This window comes from Clupea harengus, chromosome 19, assembly GCF_900700415.2.
Source record: "Clupea harengus chromosome 19, Ch_v2.0.2, whole genome shotgun sequence".
NCBI lineage: Eukaryota > Metazoa > Chordata > Actinopteri > Clupeiformes > Clupeidae > Clupea > Clupea harengus.
The window spans coordinates 27,068,437-27,082,073 of NC_045170.1; the positions used below are offsets into that span (position 1 = coordinate 27,068,437).

Consider the following 13,637-nt stretch of genomic DNA (forward strand, 5'->3'; position numbering starts at 1 on the left):
TGTTTTTGTATGCATCATGTATATACCATATGATGTTTGTATATATATTATGTACATCTACCAAATGCATGCTGTGTACAACACTTGTTGTTTCCGTTCCCCTTCTGCCAGACAACCCTCCCCCCATCCTATCTCTTCCCGGCCGACCTCAAGAAGATGGGTCAGATCAAACAAACATCCTTTGTGTTTTCTTTGTGACAAGGGGGGAGGTTGTAGCAAGCAACCAAGCGTTAAAGGAATGCAGGATATGGTCATTAGTTGAACATTGGCCAGGCCATGCTGTGTCTGATAGCACTCAATGCATGGGGGTTGCTGTGAATACAAACAAAGGAAGTATTTTGGTGTAAGATTACAGATAGGTCCTCTGATAAGAAGCCATTTGACCCACTGTACAGATTTTGTAAGTCTGGGAGTTGTGCAGACTTGAATTTGCTTATTCCCTAGTAAGTGTACCACCCAGGAGGTTCAGATGCACTCCTGATTTGTTTAGTTGTAAGAACGTTTGTGGAACATTTGCAGTGTTTATAAAATGGTTCTTAAATTCAGCTAAATGGTAGCTAAATTCAGCTTGACAAATGCTACATACAACTTTAGTTTTGTCGATTGTTCCGTAATTTTGCCTCTTAAACAGAAACTTTCCGCCCAACAATCCCTCAGCTCTCTCCATCTTCAACTACCGTATCGGTCTCTCCTATCTAACTGACTGCAGGCACGTGGCGGTTTCGTGTCAGGGGTCAACGCACACCGGAAGTAAACAAAGTTGCGTTAACTGCGTTAAAATATTTTCTCGGCCACAATAATCTCATAGATTAACGTGTTAACTTTGACAGCCCTAGTATTTATATATATATATATATAATATTATATAAACTCGTCAAAAAAAGTTTTGAAATTTGTTCGGTCGATTATTTCTCTGTTGTTACAATGCTAATTGGCATTGTATTTTATATCGTTGGAAAGCCAATTTACCTTTACAATGATGCCCAACTTGTAAGGATCATGCATTTGTGGGATAAGCAGCACAGCTGGTTATGTGGGTAGCGCCCAAGTAACATTCTTCAAAATTCTTTATTCTCCTGTTGGTATTCACTCTTGTTTTGAGTTGTTTGGTGGATTGGATGATTGAACTCTCGATCAGTAACAAGGAACAAACAAGACATATTGGCAATTTTACACTTTATTCATTTAATACACTGTCAGGGAGAGAATGGAATGGCCTGCCATGTGAACACTTGTGGGATCAGCTTGGGCGTGCTGTACGTGTTAGAGTGTCCTCCGACTCATCCACAGCAACGTGTGACCAGGTTGGTGACCAGCAAGAGGTGGAGGTGCCAGGCTGTTGTGGCTGCGTATGGATCTTCCACCCGCTGCTGAGGCTCCTGACGGTGTATTGAATGAATAAAGTGTAAAATTGCCAATATGTCTTGTTTGAACTCTCTATCAGTAACAAGGAACAATCATCCAATCCACCAAACAACTCAAAACAAGAATCAATATCAACAGGAGAATACACTGTTTAGCATTGGCAGATCATTTTGGCAAATTTTACTTGGGTGCTACCCACATAATAAGCCGTGATGCTCATCCCACAAATGTATGATCCTTTAACTACAATAAATGTACAATGTTTTTGAAGATACACTTCTCTTCATATAGCGCCTGTCAGTTATTTTAAAGCACAATCTAACTTTACACTCCTGAAATGAGTAATGGCACTCCATCAAATATAATAAACATAAAAGTTAATACTTTCCAACAATATACATTTTATTACAATACAATTAAATATCAATTAAAATAGTTTCTAACAGCAAACCTTATTTAAACCAAGCCTTGTACTCTCAAGCATACACTATACAGAATATACCCAATGGCAAACCAAACACATTACAAAGTGTCCTTAACATGTAATTAGTCCAACACTAAACACCTTTTTTGTTAGTCAAGCAACAGAAAATGTACCCTATGCCGGCAAACCACCCTACAGAAATGTGTTGCAGGCCTGTTAAGAGTACGTTGAGACCACAAACTAAACGGCCGCTTCACTCAAGCAAGCAAAACCAAAATAATGGCAAGACCAGTTACCTGGTTGCAGTGGAATTGTAGCGGAGTTCCATCGAGTTGCTTGAAACAAGCAGCCACGTTGCTCCTCGTGCACACTAGTGAACTATTGGCTGTTCAGTCGAGCTCATTCTTCTGTTCGCCTTATCCAAGCGAACAGCTAACTCACCGGTGTCCAGTCGAATCGGTTTTGCAAAGTCCAAGCACTTACACGGTGAATTACCGTTTAACATTCAATTGTGCCTAGGCAGCCTCATGCAGGTCAGCTAGCTAAAATGGCTCTGGCGCTTGACTGCACTACTACACTACTTTCTACTCACTAAACTCATAGATACACACTGTCATTCACTACGTAGTTATCTATCCGACATCTTATGTCAGTAAACTTCCACTCCAATAGCCTAGAGATGGAGCTATTAACAGTGAAATCTCTTCTCGCAAATAATGACATTGGACTAACCGTGTCCGCTCTCTTCCATCTTCTCTTCTCCACTCTCGCCTAACCCCTTAACATTTTACCTCACGCTCTGATTGGTCCGTGGCATACAAATAATATAAAACACATTTAAATCAAAGCATTTTTACAACATACGATACAATATATTTCACACCTTTTAATTCTATTTATAAATTAATAAGCTTAAAATTGTAACTTTATACACCCAAAGGGTTACATACTGTATATATACACTTGAACCAAACAAAGCTAGTTTTCTACAGTTGGCTTGGTGCATCTTTGCCCTTATGCTTACAAAACAGAACATACTGGTAGTTGCTTACTTACAGTAAAATAGCACAGACTTACCATGTGAAAGCTTGTCAATGTCCACATTGAAACGTAGCATGAGTGCACTCAAAATGAACCCGAAAGCTGGGCCAATCACAGTCACCGCAAAAAGGATGCCTAAAAACAAGGGAGAAAATAATACTCATGTTTTTCCTAATCCATGCCTAACAATCTTCTTGTATGTGCATTAGGGGCATACAATAATATACACAAAGCTTTCTGTTTTCCTTGACATACCGTAACTCAACAACTCAACTTGTTATCCTTTGTATATATGTATCTTATGTATACAATGGCACGCCACACACTATCCAGGGTAAAGGGTGGATGGTAAATGGTTAAATGCCTAAATCCTATCACTGTTTTGGGTATTGTTAAGTGTAGAGTGCGGTAGAAGCTAGAATGCCTATGGAAAAGATAAGGATTCAGGAGAGAGAGAATCAGCTAAAGGAGGCAGCAAAGGGGAGCACATCTTTGCAGAGTTGGTTACAAAAAAGCAAACCAGCAGGTGAGACAGAGACATTGCAATGTGATAAAGATGACAATGTGTAGGCTAATTCATTAATGTGAAACAGGCTCATATTTTCAAACTAATATTTTAAGCCTACTAATGGCAATTTATTATAAATACACTACATTTAAGATGAGGAGCAATCACAAGCCTCCAGACCAGAGACAAATGTGGACCAGGAGACACATAGGACAGGTAGACTGATCACCAAATATGGGATTAAATGACCATGCTAGAAAGTACAGGGATAAAGAGCCATATGCTAAATAATTGTAATCTTAAAAAAAGTATAGGCTATTTAAGAGATCCTTTCAAAGATCTTGCCTGAGCAGAACAGAAATAACATACCACTACTTCTAGTGGGCCTTATAAAAGTAATGATAATGGTAATAACAATATTATATAATTGGACAGACAAAGACAAAGAGCCAGACCCAGATGAGAACAGAACCGTCTTGGACAGTGGCGGCTGGTGATTTTTTTTTTGGGGGGGGGGCGCAATCATAGACATATATAGACTATAGGCGCAGTTGGGCAGTGCGATTTAAATAGCACTCCACAATGAGAAAACAAAAACACAAGAGAGGTTTTGAGTAGAATATATTAAAAAACAAAAGATTTATTTCATGAAAACACAGTGCTCAACACTGTCCACTAACAACTCTCAACAAACTGTAAAATTGGGCATGAGAGGTTTAGAGCAGAATGGTTTAAGAAACATTGGGTTGGGTTCCAGAGGTTTAAATATTGGGTAGTAGAGGTTTAGAGTAGACTAGATTCAGAAACATTGTGTACAAGTTTAAAACAGAGTAGATAAAAACATTTTTTTTTAAAAACACACAGGGTGTAGAGGTTTAGAGCAGAATAGAGTGAGAAAGATTGAATGATACCAGTAGTTTAGAGCAGAATAGATTCAGAAATACTGGATTATACTAGAGGTTTAGAGCAGAATAGATTCAGAAACACTGGATGATACTACATGTTTTCGAATGCCAATTTGGTACCCTTCGTCCAACTGCTCTGCAATACTCAGTCTTCCAAAGAGGCTTAGCTTCAGGCTGTTAGTTAGATGGCTGCGGCAAGATTCGTGCTTCTTACATTTATCGTTAAAGTGCTTTAGATCCCTCATCCCCGTTGCAGTCCAGATTGTTTCAGTCCCAGGACTTTGGAACAACAGGCAGGGAAAACAAAAAAACGCATCACTCACTGAACAACCAGCTAACCAGCTCCGGTTAGCATACAGGCTTGAGGAGAAGCTACGGGTGTACGTCCTCCCGCGGTCGATGCTCTGCTGCTGCATTTTTAAATCCGGACGTTCGGGTCCCATGTCTTTCAGTCTCTTCTTATCGACATCTGATCGTCGATTCGAAAGTTTTCAGTCGGCATACTCACAGAATCAAAGTCTCTGCTAGCTATGTTGCTCTCGTAGATACGTGAGATGTATATGGGATGTGAGGGAATGATAAAGGTCTCTGATTCGACGAATAGTCCAGTCGCATTGAAATAAAAAATGATGTCATTGGTCAGGGCGCAAAATTTTGCGCCCCAGGATCGAACTTTCATCCGCCAATGAGAAGCTGTCCTTGCTCAAATGTTGCAGAAAAGTATGAGAGCTCCCATTGACTTCCATTTGGCCGGCGCCCCTCCAGGGAGGAGGGGCTTATCTCAGTGATAACGAATGGCAATATATTATATTTGGTCACATTTAAGTGGTTGTTGGCAGGGGCTTACGGTCTCACACACACATGTAATGCGTTAACACAGTACAGTTCCTATTTTAATTGTTTGGTATATAATGTTTTTTTACTTTTTTTCTTTTTTTTTCATCTCAAAATTTTAGGAGGGGCGGCGCCCTTGCGCCCTGTATTGACGCACCGCCACTGGTCTTGGAAAACAGGGAAAGGAGAGACGACACAGAAAGTCAGGACAGGATGCCAACAAGGGAGGATATTGAGATGGAGAGTGAGGCAGAATCCATGAATACAGATTTAGATTTTTTGCTGAGATTGAGTAATCCAACAGATCCAGCTCATGTACAGAGCAATAATCTTAAACACAACCAGGCCTTTATCAAATGTTCACATTCAGTCGGGCCTTGCCGTCCCATTGTGAAGTTCCCAAAAAACTCCAGAAGGTCGCTCTTTTCAAGCCCACTAGTATGATGATGACCCCTGGCTGGAATGTTCTCCACAGAATGATGCCATGCTCAAATGAATTGCTGTATTTGAGTGTTTTATTTATTACTATTAATAAAAGACCCTGTTCTTCTCAGTTCTTCATGTGATTGAATTTTTTGCCGGGGGTGCCCTTTTTTTTAGGTCAGAGCAATGGCCCTTCAAAATTCCTGTGCATGTCCCTGGGTGGTTTAGTATGAAGGCAACAAACTGGGATACGAACCCTGGACACCATGTGGGCAGCCAAAAAGAACCTACAAAACAACCATTCACCAGTAGTAAAACACACCAACACCAGCCCTGAGAGGGCTTCTTCACAACAGAACAGACACAGGCTACATGAACTTGTCCTTGTTAACATTTCATAGAGGTGGTCAGACGGGCAGCCTCCTTCCTTGGTGTTCTATTGGAGTAGGCAACATAACACTCCAACAGTTGTGTCTGGTGTCTTTTGTGTTTGGGTGTTTTTGTAAAAAAAAAAAAACACAATACAGTAATTAACTCAACCAAGGTAGTTTTGTTTGTTTGTCTGACTGTAAGCAGGATTACGCAAAAATGACCAGCCCGATTTCCATGAAATTTGGTGAAAAGATCCCTGGTAGCAAAAGGCTGATGGACCACTGTTGGGAGAGCTGGTGGTCTGCTGGACTTTTGCACACCGCTAGTAAGTTACAAAAAGTTAAAAAAAATCGACCGGAGAACCGATATATGCTTGCTATCTGGGGTGTGGCATGGGCCAAGTAAGAACCCACTACATCTGTGTTCTCTGAGTGCCCTTTTAGATCATTATGTTATAGAGGATGTTATCAAGCTACCTAGCCATGGTGTAGCCCAGCGTTTCTCAAAGTGTGGGGCGCGCCCCACTGGTGGGGCGCAGAGACGTGACAGGTGGGGCGCGATGAACAGGAGATTATTTTTTTTTCGCCCTGATCTATGGCAATGCTTTCCTTTATAGACAATAGATTTTGATTGATGTCGGTGTATTAATTGCAGCGCGACAGTTAAAAAAAAACTTTAGTTTAGTTTAGTTAGGGCTGTGTACTGTTCTCGCTACATGTTTTACACGTCCAGTGTGTTGACAGTCAGCCAAACTTGATTTCATGAGCCAGGTAGCGAGCGTCTTGCTCCTTTATTGATGTCAGGTGAAAACTTATGAGTGAAACAATAATACACAAGAAACGGAAAATACTTAGAAGGTATCTTAACTAAACACAGCAAGTTACTATTAGATTCATTACACCAAGAATTAGAGCAACAACAGATTACAGCACAGCTAGCTAATAAGTGCTATTATTAGCCACCAACAGAGTTATGAATGAATGGTGTGCTAACGGTCACATATTAACGTATCTAAATAAATAATAATTAAATTTTACGTTTCAACGAACTAACACAGTTCATAGAATTTAAACATAGGTCACTTAAACATATTTATCACAGTATGAGAGAGCGAAAAAACGTAGTCTTTGTTTTCGAAGGTGTGAGGAAAAGCATAATTTAATAGAGGCTTACTAGATATGTGCGTTACTAACTGTCACAGTTGTTCCCTATCCCACGAGACGAGTATGATGTCAAAGTAAAAGTCCGTCAACAGAAAGAAATACAATACTGTGTGCTTGCAGGGATGGATTACCGAACGGGCCCAGGCCCAAGGGCCCATGAGCTCAGCTAAACCAGAGCCTCTGCGTGAAGTCGTTATTAACTTGCTTGCTGTCAATTGTTTTTAGACTTTGTATTTGTTAATATCAGAGGTGGCTTAAATGTATCTCTTATTTGTGGTTAGAAGCGGTGCACTTTGTTACAAAGTGCACCGCTTCTAACCACAAATAAGAGATACATTTAAGCCATCTAATCCATGGTTTCATAATCCGTCCATGTGTGCGTGTCCATAACAACAATACACTACAACATGAAATCACTCATGAAATCAATATACATTTGCTGACCTAAATAAGATGCTATTTGTTATTACTTAGGTTATTTCAATAATTGACCATTTTAAGCTTGGCCTACCATTTTATGGGAGCGATGAAGGACAGGTGGGGCTTGAAAAGGCCCCCTTGTTCAAAGTGGGGAATGACAGAAAAAGTTGTCTGAGTTGTTGATCTGATATTCTGCTCAAATCATGTTATCTGTTCAATTCAATACAATTGTATTGATATAGCACCAAAACAATAAAATTGTCTTAGGGCGTTTTACAGAGCCCAGGGCCTGAACCTCCTTAGAGCAAGCACAATGGCGACAGGGGCAAGGGAAAACTCCCTTTTCATCAGAAAGAAACCTTAAGCAGCTCCCCGGCACATAAGGGGGGCCCATCTGCTAGAAGCCAGCCGGGTAGAGATAGAAGGAGGGGGAAAAGAGATTTTATTTGTGTTTAGTTGTGATGAGTTATGTTTAGTTTACATTTAGTCATTTAGCAGACGCTTTTATCCAAAGCGACTTACATATGTGCGACTTACAATGTATACACATTTTAAATTTTTCACTGATGGCACACTGCACATCAGGAGCAATTAGGGGTTCAGAGCCTTGCTCAAGGACACTTCGACAGGGAATCGAACTAGCAACCTTCTGATTACTAAACGACTTCTCTACCCCCTGTACCACTGTCGCCCAGTGTTGGCGGGCTTGGTGCATGGGGATTTTTAATTATAAAAGCATAGTAAGTGTGGCAGGATACACAACAGTGCCCAACTGCCTGGCGACAGCATGCTGTACCTGGGATCCGTAAAGGCCCTTCTATACAGTACAACATGCGCTGTCGGTATCCCACTCCTGCTAAACACAACAACATGGCGAGCAAGGAGGAGTGAAGAATGTTGCAGGTGACAGGTTTTTGATGAGTTTTTTTGACTATGAGATGTACTGAAGAGGAATGTCTCAATTTGAGTATGCTACTACTTTTTCCACACTGCAGCAGACTTTCTATTATTCATGTCTAGATCTACTGCTCTGCCAGACATGTCAAATATTGAATCTGCTGTCATAAATTAGCTGTTGGGGTGTTTTTTTTCAAAATGCCTATTCAAAGTTTATCACAGGCCTGTTAAACTATGGTGAGGCTTAAGTCTGTTGATGCTTTTCAGCCTATTGTCACCATGCTGTTATCCAGTTGGAATTCCATTTTTTCCTTTCAGTGCCAGGAATAGGTGTAGTCTTGTCGGATAAACAACTGCTGTAGAAGTGAGTTAATTCTGATGTTGCGCAGAGTTCTAATTGCAAATTGAATGTTATTAGGTGATGATCTGAAAGGGCAGCATTTTGAGGTAGAACTCTAGGTGGTGAATTTCTAAGCCATATGTTAATACAAGGTCAATGATGTGGTTATGCCAATGAGTTGGTGTGTTTACATGTTGGGAAAACCCAATAGAGTCTATTGGTGATTGGAATGCGGCTGTTAGGCTATTATTTCCGTGTGGGGGGGCAGGTGGTCTATATAGTGTGACACGAGTGAAGGGATGACAGAGAATATATAGAGAATTCAGGTAGGGAAGTATTTCCAGAATCGAAGTAATGTTAAAGGCAGTTGTAGTGAGCGCAGTTACAGTATACTGAATACTTCAGTTCAGATGAAGTTAACGGCGGTTTGAGGCTAGATGAAGTTAGCAGCGGTTTGAGGCTAGACTGCACGGTGGGTGGCAGCATCTGAAGGTTTGAGGCTAGACTGCACGGTGGGTGGCAGCATCTGAAGGTTTGAGGCTAGACTGCACGGTGGGTGGCAGCATCTGAAGATTTGAGGCATCCTGTTGCTGACTCTAATCTTACGTTAAAGTTGAATAGCATTTAGTAAAATCAACACATACACACTGTATACACAGTATAGCAAGCCAATGTACAGTTAAAGTTATGAAACTAAATTAGGTCTCCGTGTCAGTTTCAGGTCTATTTCTCTCCACCCTTGACACCCATCTATCTCTCTGCAATATGTGCTATCTAACAAAGAGAAACCCTGTGAAACTGTGGATGTTCGTAAGTTGCTACATTTTGTAACTGCCTAGACAGACACTGGAATGAATTGTTGCTCTTACCTAGATAGAAAGGTGAGTTTCTCCTACTGGCAAAGTCATCTATGTATGAAATTCCAAAGGGTTGAATTGGAACACCGCCAACTCCCAAAAGTAACTGGCCCAGGAGGAGTATGGGAAAAACGTCCTCATGAACAATGGTGTCCTGTTGGCTACAGTTCTGGTGTGGCCAGTCAGAATTTAAAAGGTCCTTTGTTTGGCATATTTCAGAGCTGTTGTTTTTGGTGCCTACAAAACAGAAGAATATGTTTATATATGCAGGATTTTGAGCTCAAGTATGTGTTTATAAAATCTATGAAATCTAGTGCTTTGTACATGTCACTCACTGTTCATGAAGTTTGAGTGTTTGTATGGTGCACTGAGAAAATGAGGTAGTGCGATGACAAAGACACCTGCACTTGCTATCATTGCTCCAATACCAATGCAACGAGGCCTGTGCACACGGCTACCAAAGAAACTCACAAACACAATGAGAACTGTGTTCCCCACCTACAAAAATACAAGGGATTAGACATTTGATAGAAGCTTTCAAATTACCAATTTGCTATATGCTATACCATTTGGTTTTTGACAGAGCACTGCTTTCCCATAATTGCCCATTATGAATCTACTTAAATATTTGACATGTCTGGCAGAGCAGTAGATCTAGACATGAATAATAGAAAGTCTGCTGCAGTGTGGAAAAAGTAGTAGCAGAGCAACTTATTTCCTTTCTACATAAAAGCAATATCAAAGAAGACCTCCAATATGGCTTTAGAGCTCATCACAGCACTGAAACAGCCTTAGTCAAAGTTCTGAATGACCTACAAATCGCATCTGATCATGGGTGCATTTCAATACTGGTTGGCTGGCTGGTACTTGACCTTAGTGCTGCCTTCGACACTATAGATCATCATATTTTGCTACAGAGACTTGAACATCATGTTGGCATGAATCTACTGCAACATGTATACACTGATGTAGCCTTACATATTCATGAATTTATGAAATTTGTACATACAACAATACTCTGCTATAATAACAATCAAATTTCTGTTCTGGGGTACATAATTGTTCTGAGGTTCCCTTTCAGTTCAGTCAAGAGCCACCAATGGACATTCAAGACCCCCCCCCCCCCCCCCCCCCCCCCCCCCCCAAAAAAAAAAACACTCACAAATACTACCATGCTCACCAAATTAAATACACCACAATTAGCTGAAATAGCAAAATAGAGTGGAATTGGCCTACACACTATGCTGTTAGTAATGTTTAATTATTGCAAAGTTGGATACCATCGTTATATTCATAACACTGATCACTGATGTGTGCTGCTCAACACAAACATGTGAATAGGCCAGTACACTGCAACTTCCAGGAAAACAGTGTTGCAATAGTTGTTTTTCTCCCACTGCGCTAGCTTGCATCAATGGTTTTGGCTCTGTTGGTAATAGGATGTTAGGGGAATTCCAGGACTTCAGACACGCTCATGGAAAACGTTTTGAAATACCCAAAAATATTTGTTTATGTTTCTAAACCGTAACTGTAAGAACATAATGTGATTGTTAATGTTACATTTACTTGCCAATATAAAAAAACACAAAATGTGGAGAGAGAGATCCTCACTCATAAATGTTGATCATTGATTAGTGAAATATTTAGACAAACATATATGTTTTTAAAAAGTGTTTTCATTATTTGTTGCATATATTTGTATGATGCTTGCCATCAATTAATTTATCTTCATGCTTAAATATGTAGCCTAAACATTTGCATTATATTGTAAAATGGTTTGGTCTTAAGGTTAACCGTAGATTATTTCGTCCACACCCCCTTATTTACAAAACTGAACAGTCAAAATGTCAACTCACAAAAACTCTCCTACTGTACAGGTTAACATGACCTGACTGGCTGGCTAGCCACTACAATAGGCTATTTGTAACTTTAAGTTGACATCTACCAGCTGGCAAAATATTAAAAAAATATAGCTAGCTAATTAAAGTAAGATGAAACTCATAAAAAACTATCTTCACTCTACCATACCTCAAGACGGACTGATGGTTTGGCACTGCTCTCAATAGAGAGCCATCTGGCGCAGAATCTAGACTTTAACAACCTAGAACTTGACTTTGCATAGCCTACCCCTTTCCAGACGCCCACACAGCAAATCATAGATTTGATTGGTTAGACATCCTGTCACCTTGTTAATAGGCATGCTTTTAAGACTGTTCCACTGCTTTTTTTTTACATGCTAGTAGTAGTCTGGCTGTAATCATTCTAAAAAGTTTTAAAAAATCGAAATTATTTTAGAAAAAAATCAAAAAGACCCTTCCTGCTGCCCTGGCTCTCACTGTCCAGTCTTCCCAAGTGCATGTTCTGGTTCCAAAGCCTCACACTGGCAGCAGTCACCATCTGCTGTCTCTGTCTCTGAGCGTGAGGCTCCTATGCAAGTCCTGGATACCTCCACAAGGATCTCTGAGCGTGAGGCTCCTATGCAAGTCTATGAGTCAGAAAAGCAGATGCTGTGGGTCGCCCTGGAGTGTCATCTTGCTGCCTTTGCCACCTCTCGCGATCATTTACATTTAGTCATTTAGCAGACGCTTTTATCCAAAGCGACTTACATATGTGCGACTTACAATGTATACACATTTTACATTTACACTGATGGCACACTGCACATCAGGAGCAATTAGGAGTTCAGTGCCTTGCTCAAGGACACTTCGACAGGGAATCGAACTAGCAACCTTCTGATTACTAAACGACTTCTTTATCTCCTGTACCACTGGACCACCCCAATAGCGGCAGTCAGTCCCAATTAGTGCGCACAATATAGACAGAGGTGACGTAGCCCCTATTCGTCAGCGTGTGCGGTGCTCAACACATTCTCAGAAGCTGGCTGCAGAACAGTGCCTCAAATAAATGAAGGCAGTGGGGAGTGATAGAGCCGTCTGAGGGCCCATGAGCCTCCCCGGTCGTGTTGGTCCCCAAAAAGGATTGGTTGGCTCAATGACACGGCAGTCAAAGACTGTCTGAGCTCTGTGCCTGGAGGAGCTGGACATGTAGTGCCAGGTGATGGGTGGGGACCTTCAGGGGCATGTGAACAGGGTGATCCTTCAGCCCTGGTTCCTGGGGGGAGCTCTGGGTATACCCGAACGAGCAGAACACTCTAATGCCGGGTGAATCTGGACCCATGGGGTTACCAGGGCGAAGCTTTACCATTCCAGTACCACTGGGGGGGAGGGGGGACGGGACGTAGGCGCCGGATCCACCAAAGACCTGTCAGTGTCTGTTGGCTCTGTAAGCTGAACTGCCCCAAAAAATAATAATATTAATAATTCAGAAACTCAGGTCAAAAAGTTCTCACGGGGAGAGGGGTGGGGGGAGCTGTGGCGCAAGAGGCAGCATCGCCGACCATGAATGGGCTTGAACGTCCACAGGGACCCGGGTTTGAATCCGACCTGCGGCCACTCCCCTTCTCCCTCCTGCTCATTTCTTGTCTACCTTCACTATCCTGTCCGGTTAAAGCCAGAAATTAAATCTTAAAAAAAAATACCTCCGCCCCCATCTCCCTCCAAGAGTGCAGCCTGACGTCTCAGACACTCCCCAAGCTCTCCTCCTCATGCTCACCAAAAAACACAAGCGCATTCATTCAAAGTGTATCCCAAAGTTCATAAACACAACCTCGCAACAGACTCCTCCACATCTGCTTTCTTTCTCAGACACATAGGGAAGCCGGAATCCCTACCTAACAAATAAAAAGTTCCAATCGGATCACACCAGCCAAAACCTCTCACTTCGCCACACTCCACACACATCAACTTGAAGCCTAAAGCCATCAATCATAAACGCTCAAAACATGCTTGACACAAAACTACTTGACCTTTCACATGACTTCTTGACCTATCCCTTTGATCTTGGAGTTTGAGTGAAAGGTGTTATTATTGTCTCTTATTACCCCCATTTCAGAATGTTGAGGTAACAGTCTCTGATAGACACTTTTTGAGAGTGTATAAAAATATCCTATATACCCTGACAACTCAGTCTCATAGGTTAGGTTGGCGAATAAGCAAAGGTTTGCAGCAGAGTGAAAAGCCTTTGGTTGA

General features: G+C 41.3%; 1 protein-coding gene across 1 annotated transcript in view; it reads right to left on the reverse strand.

Annotated features, from left to right (window-relative positions):
* Window positions 1–13,637, reverse strand: part of slco2b1 (solute carrier organic anion transporter family, member 2B1) — a 70,467-nt gene that overhangs the window by 37,521 nt on the left and 19,309 nt on the right. The window contains exons 4-6 of the mRNA XM_012818516.3: window positions 9,885–10,047; window positions 9,562–9,786; window positions 2,867–2,965 (exon numbers count right to left, since the gene is read on the reverse strand). Coding sequence (XP_012673970.1) covers window positions 2,867–2,965; window positions 9,562–9,786; window positions 9,885–10,047 — 487 coding nt within the window. The remainder of the gene's footprint in view (window positions 1–2,866; window positions 2,966–9,561; window positions 9,787–9,884; window positions 10,048–13,637) is intronic.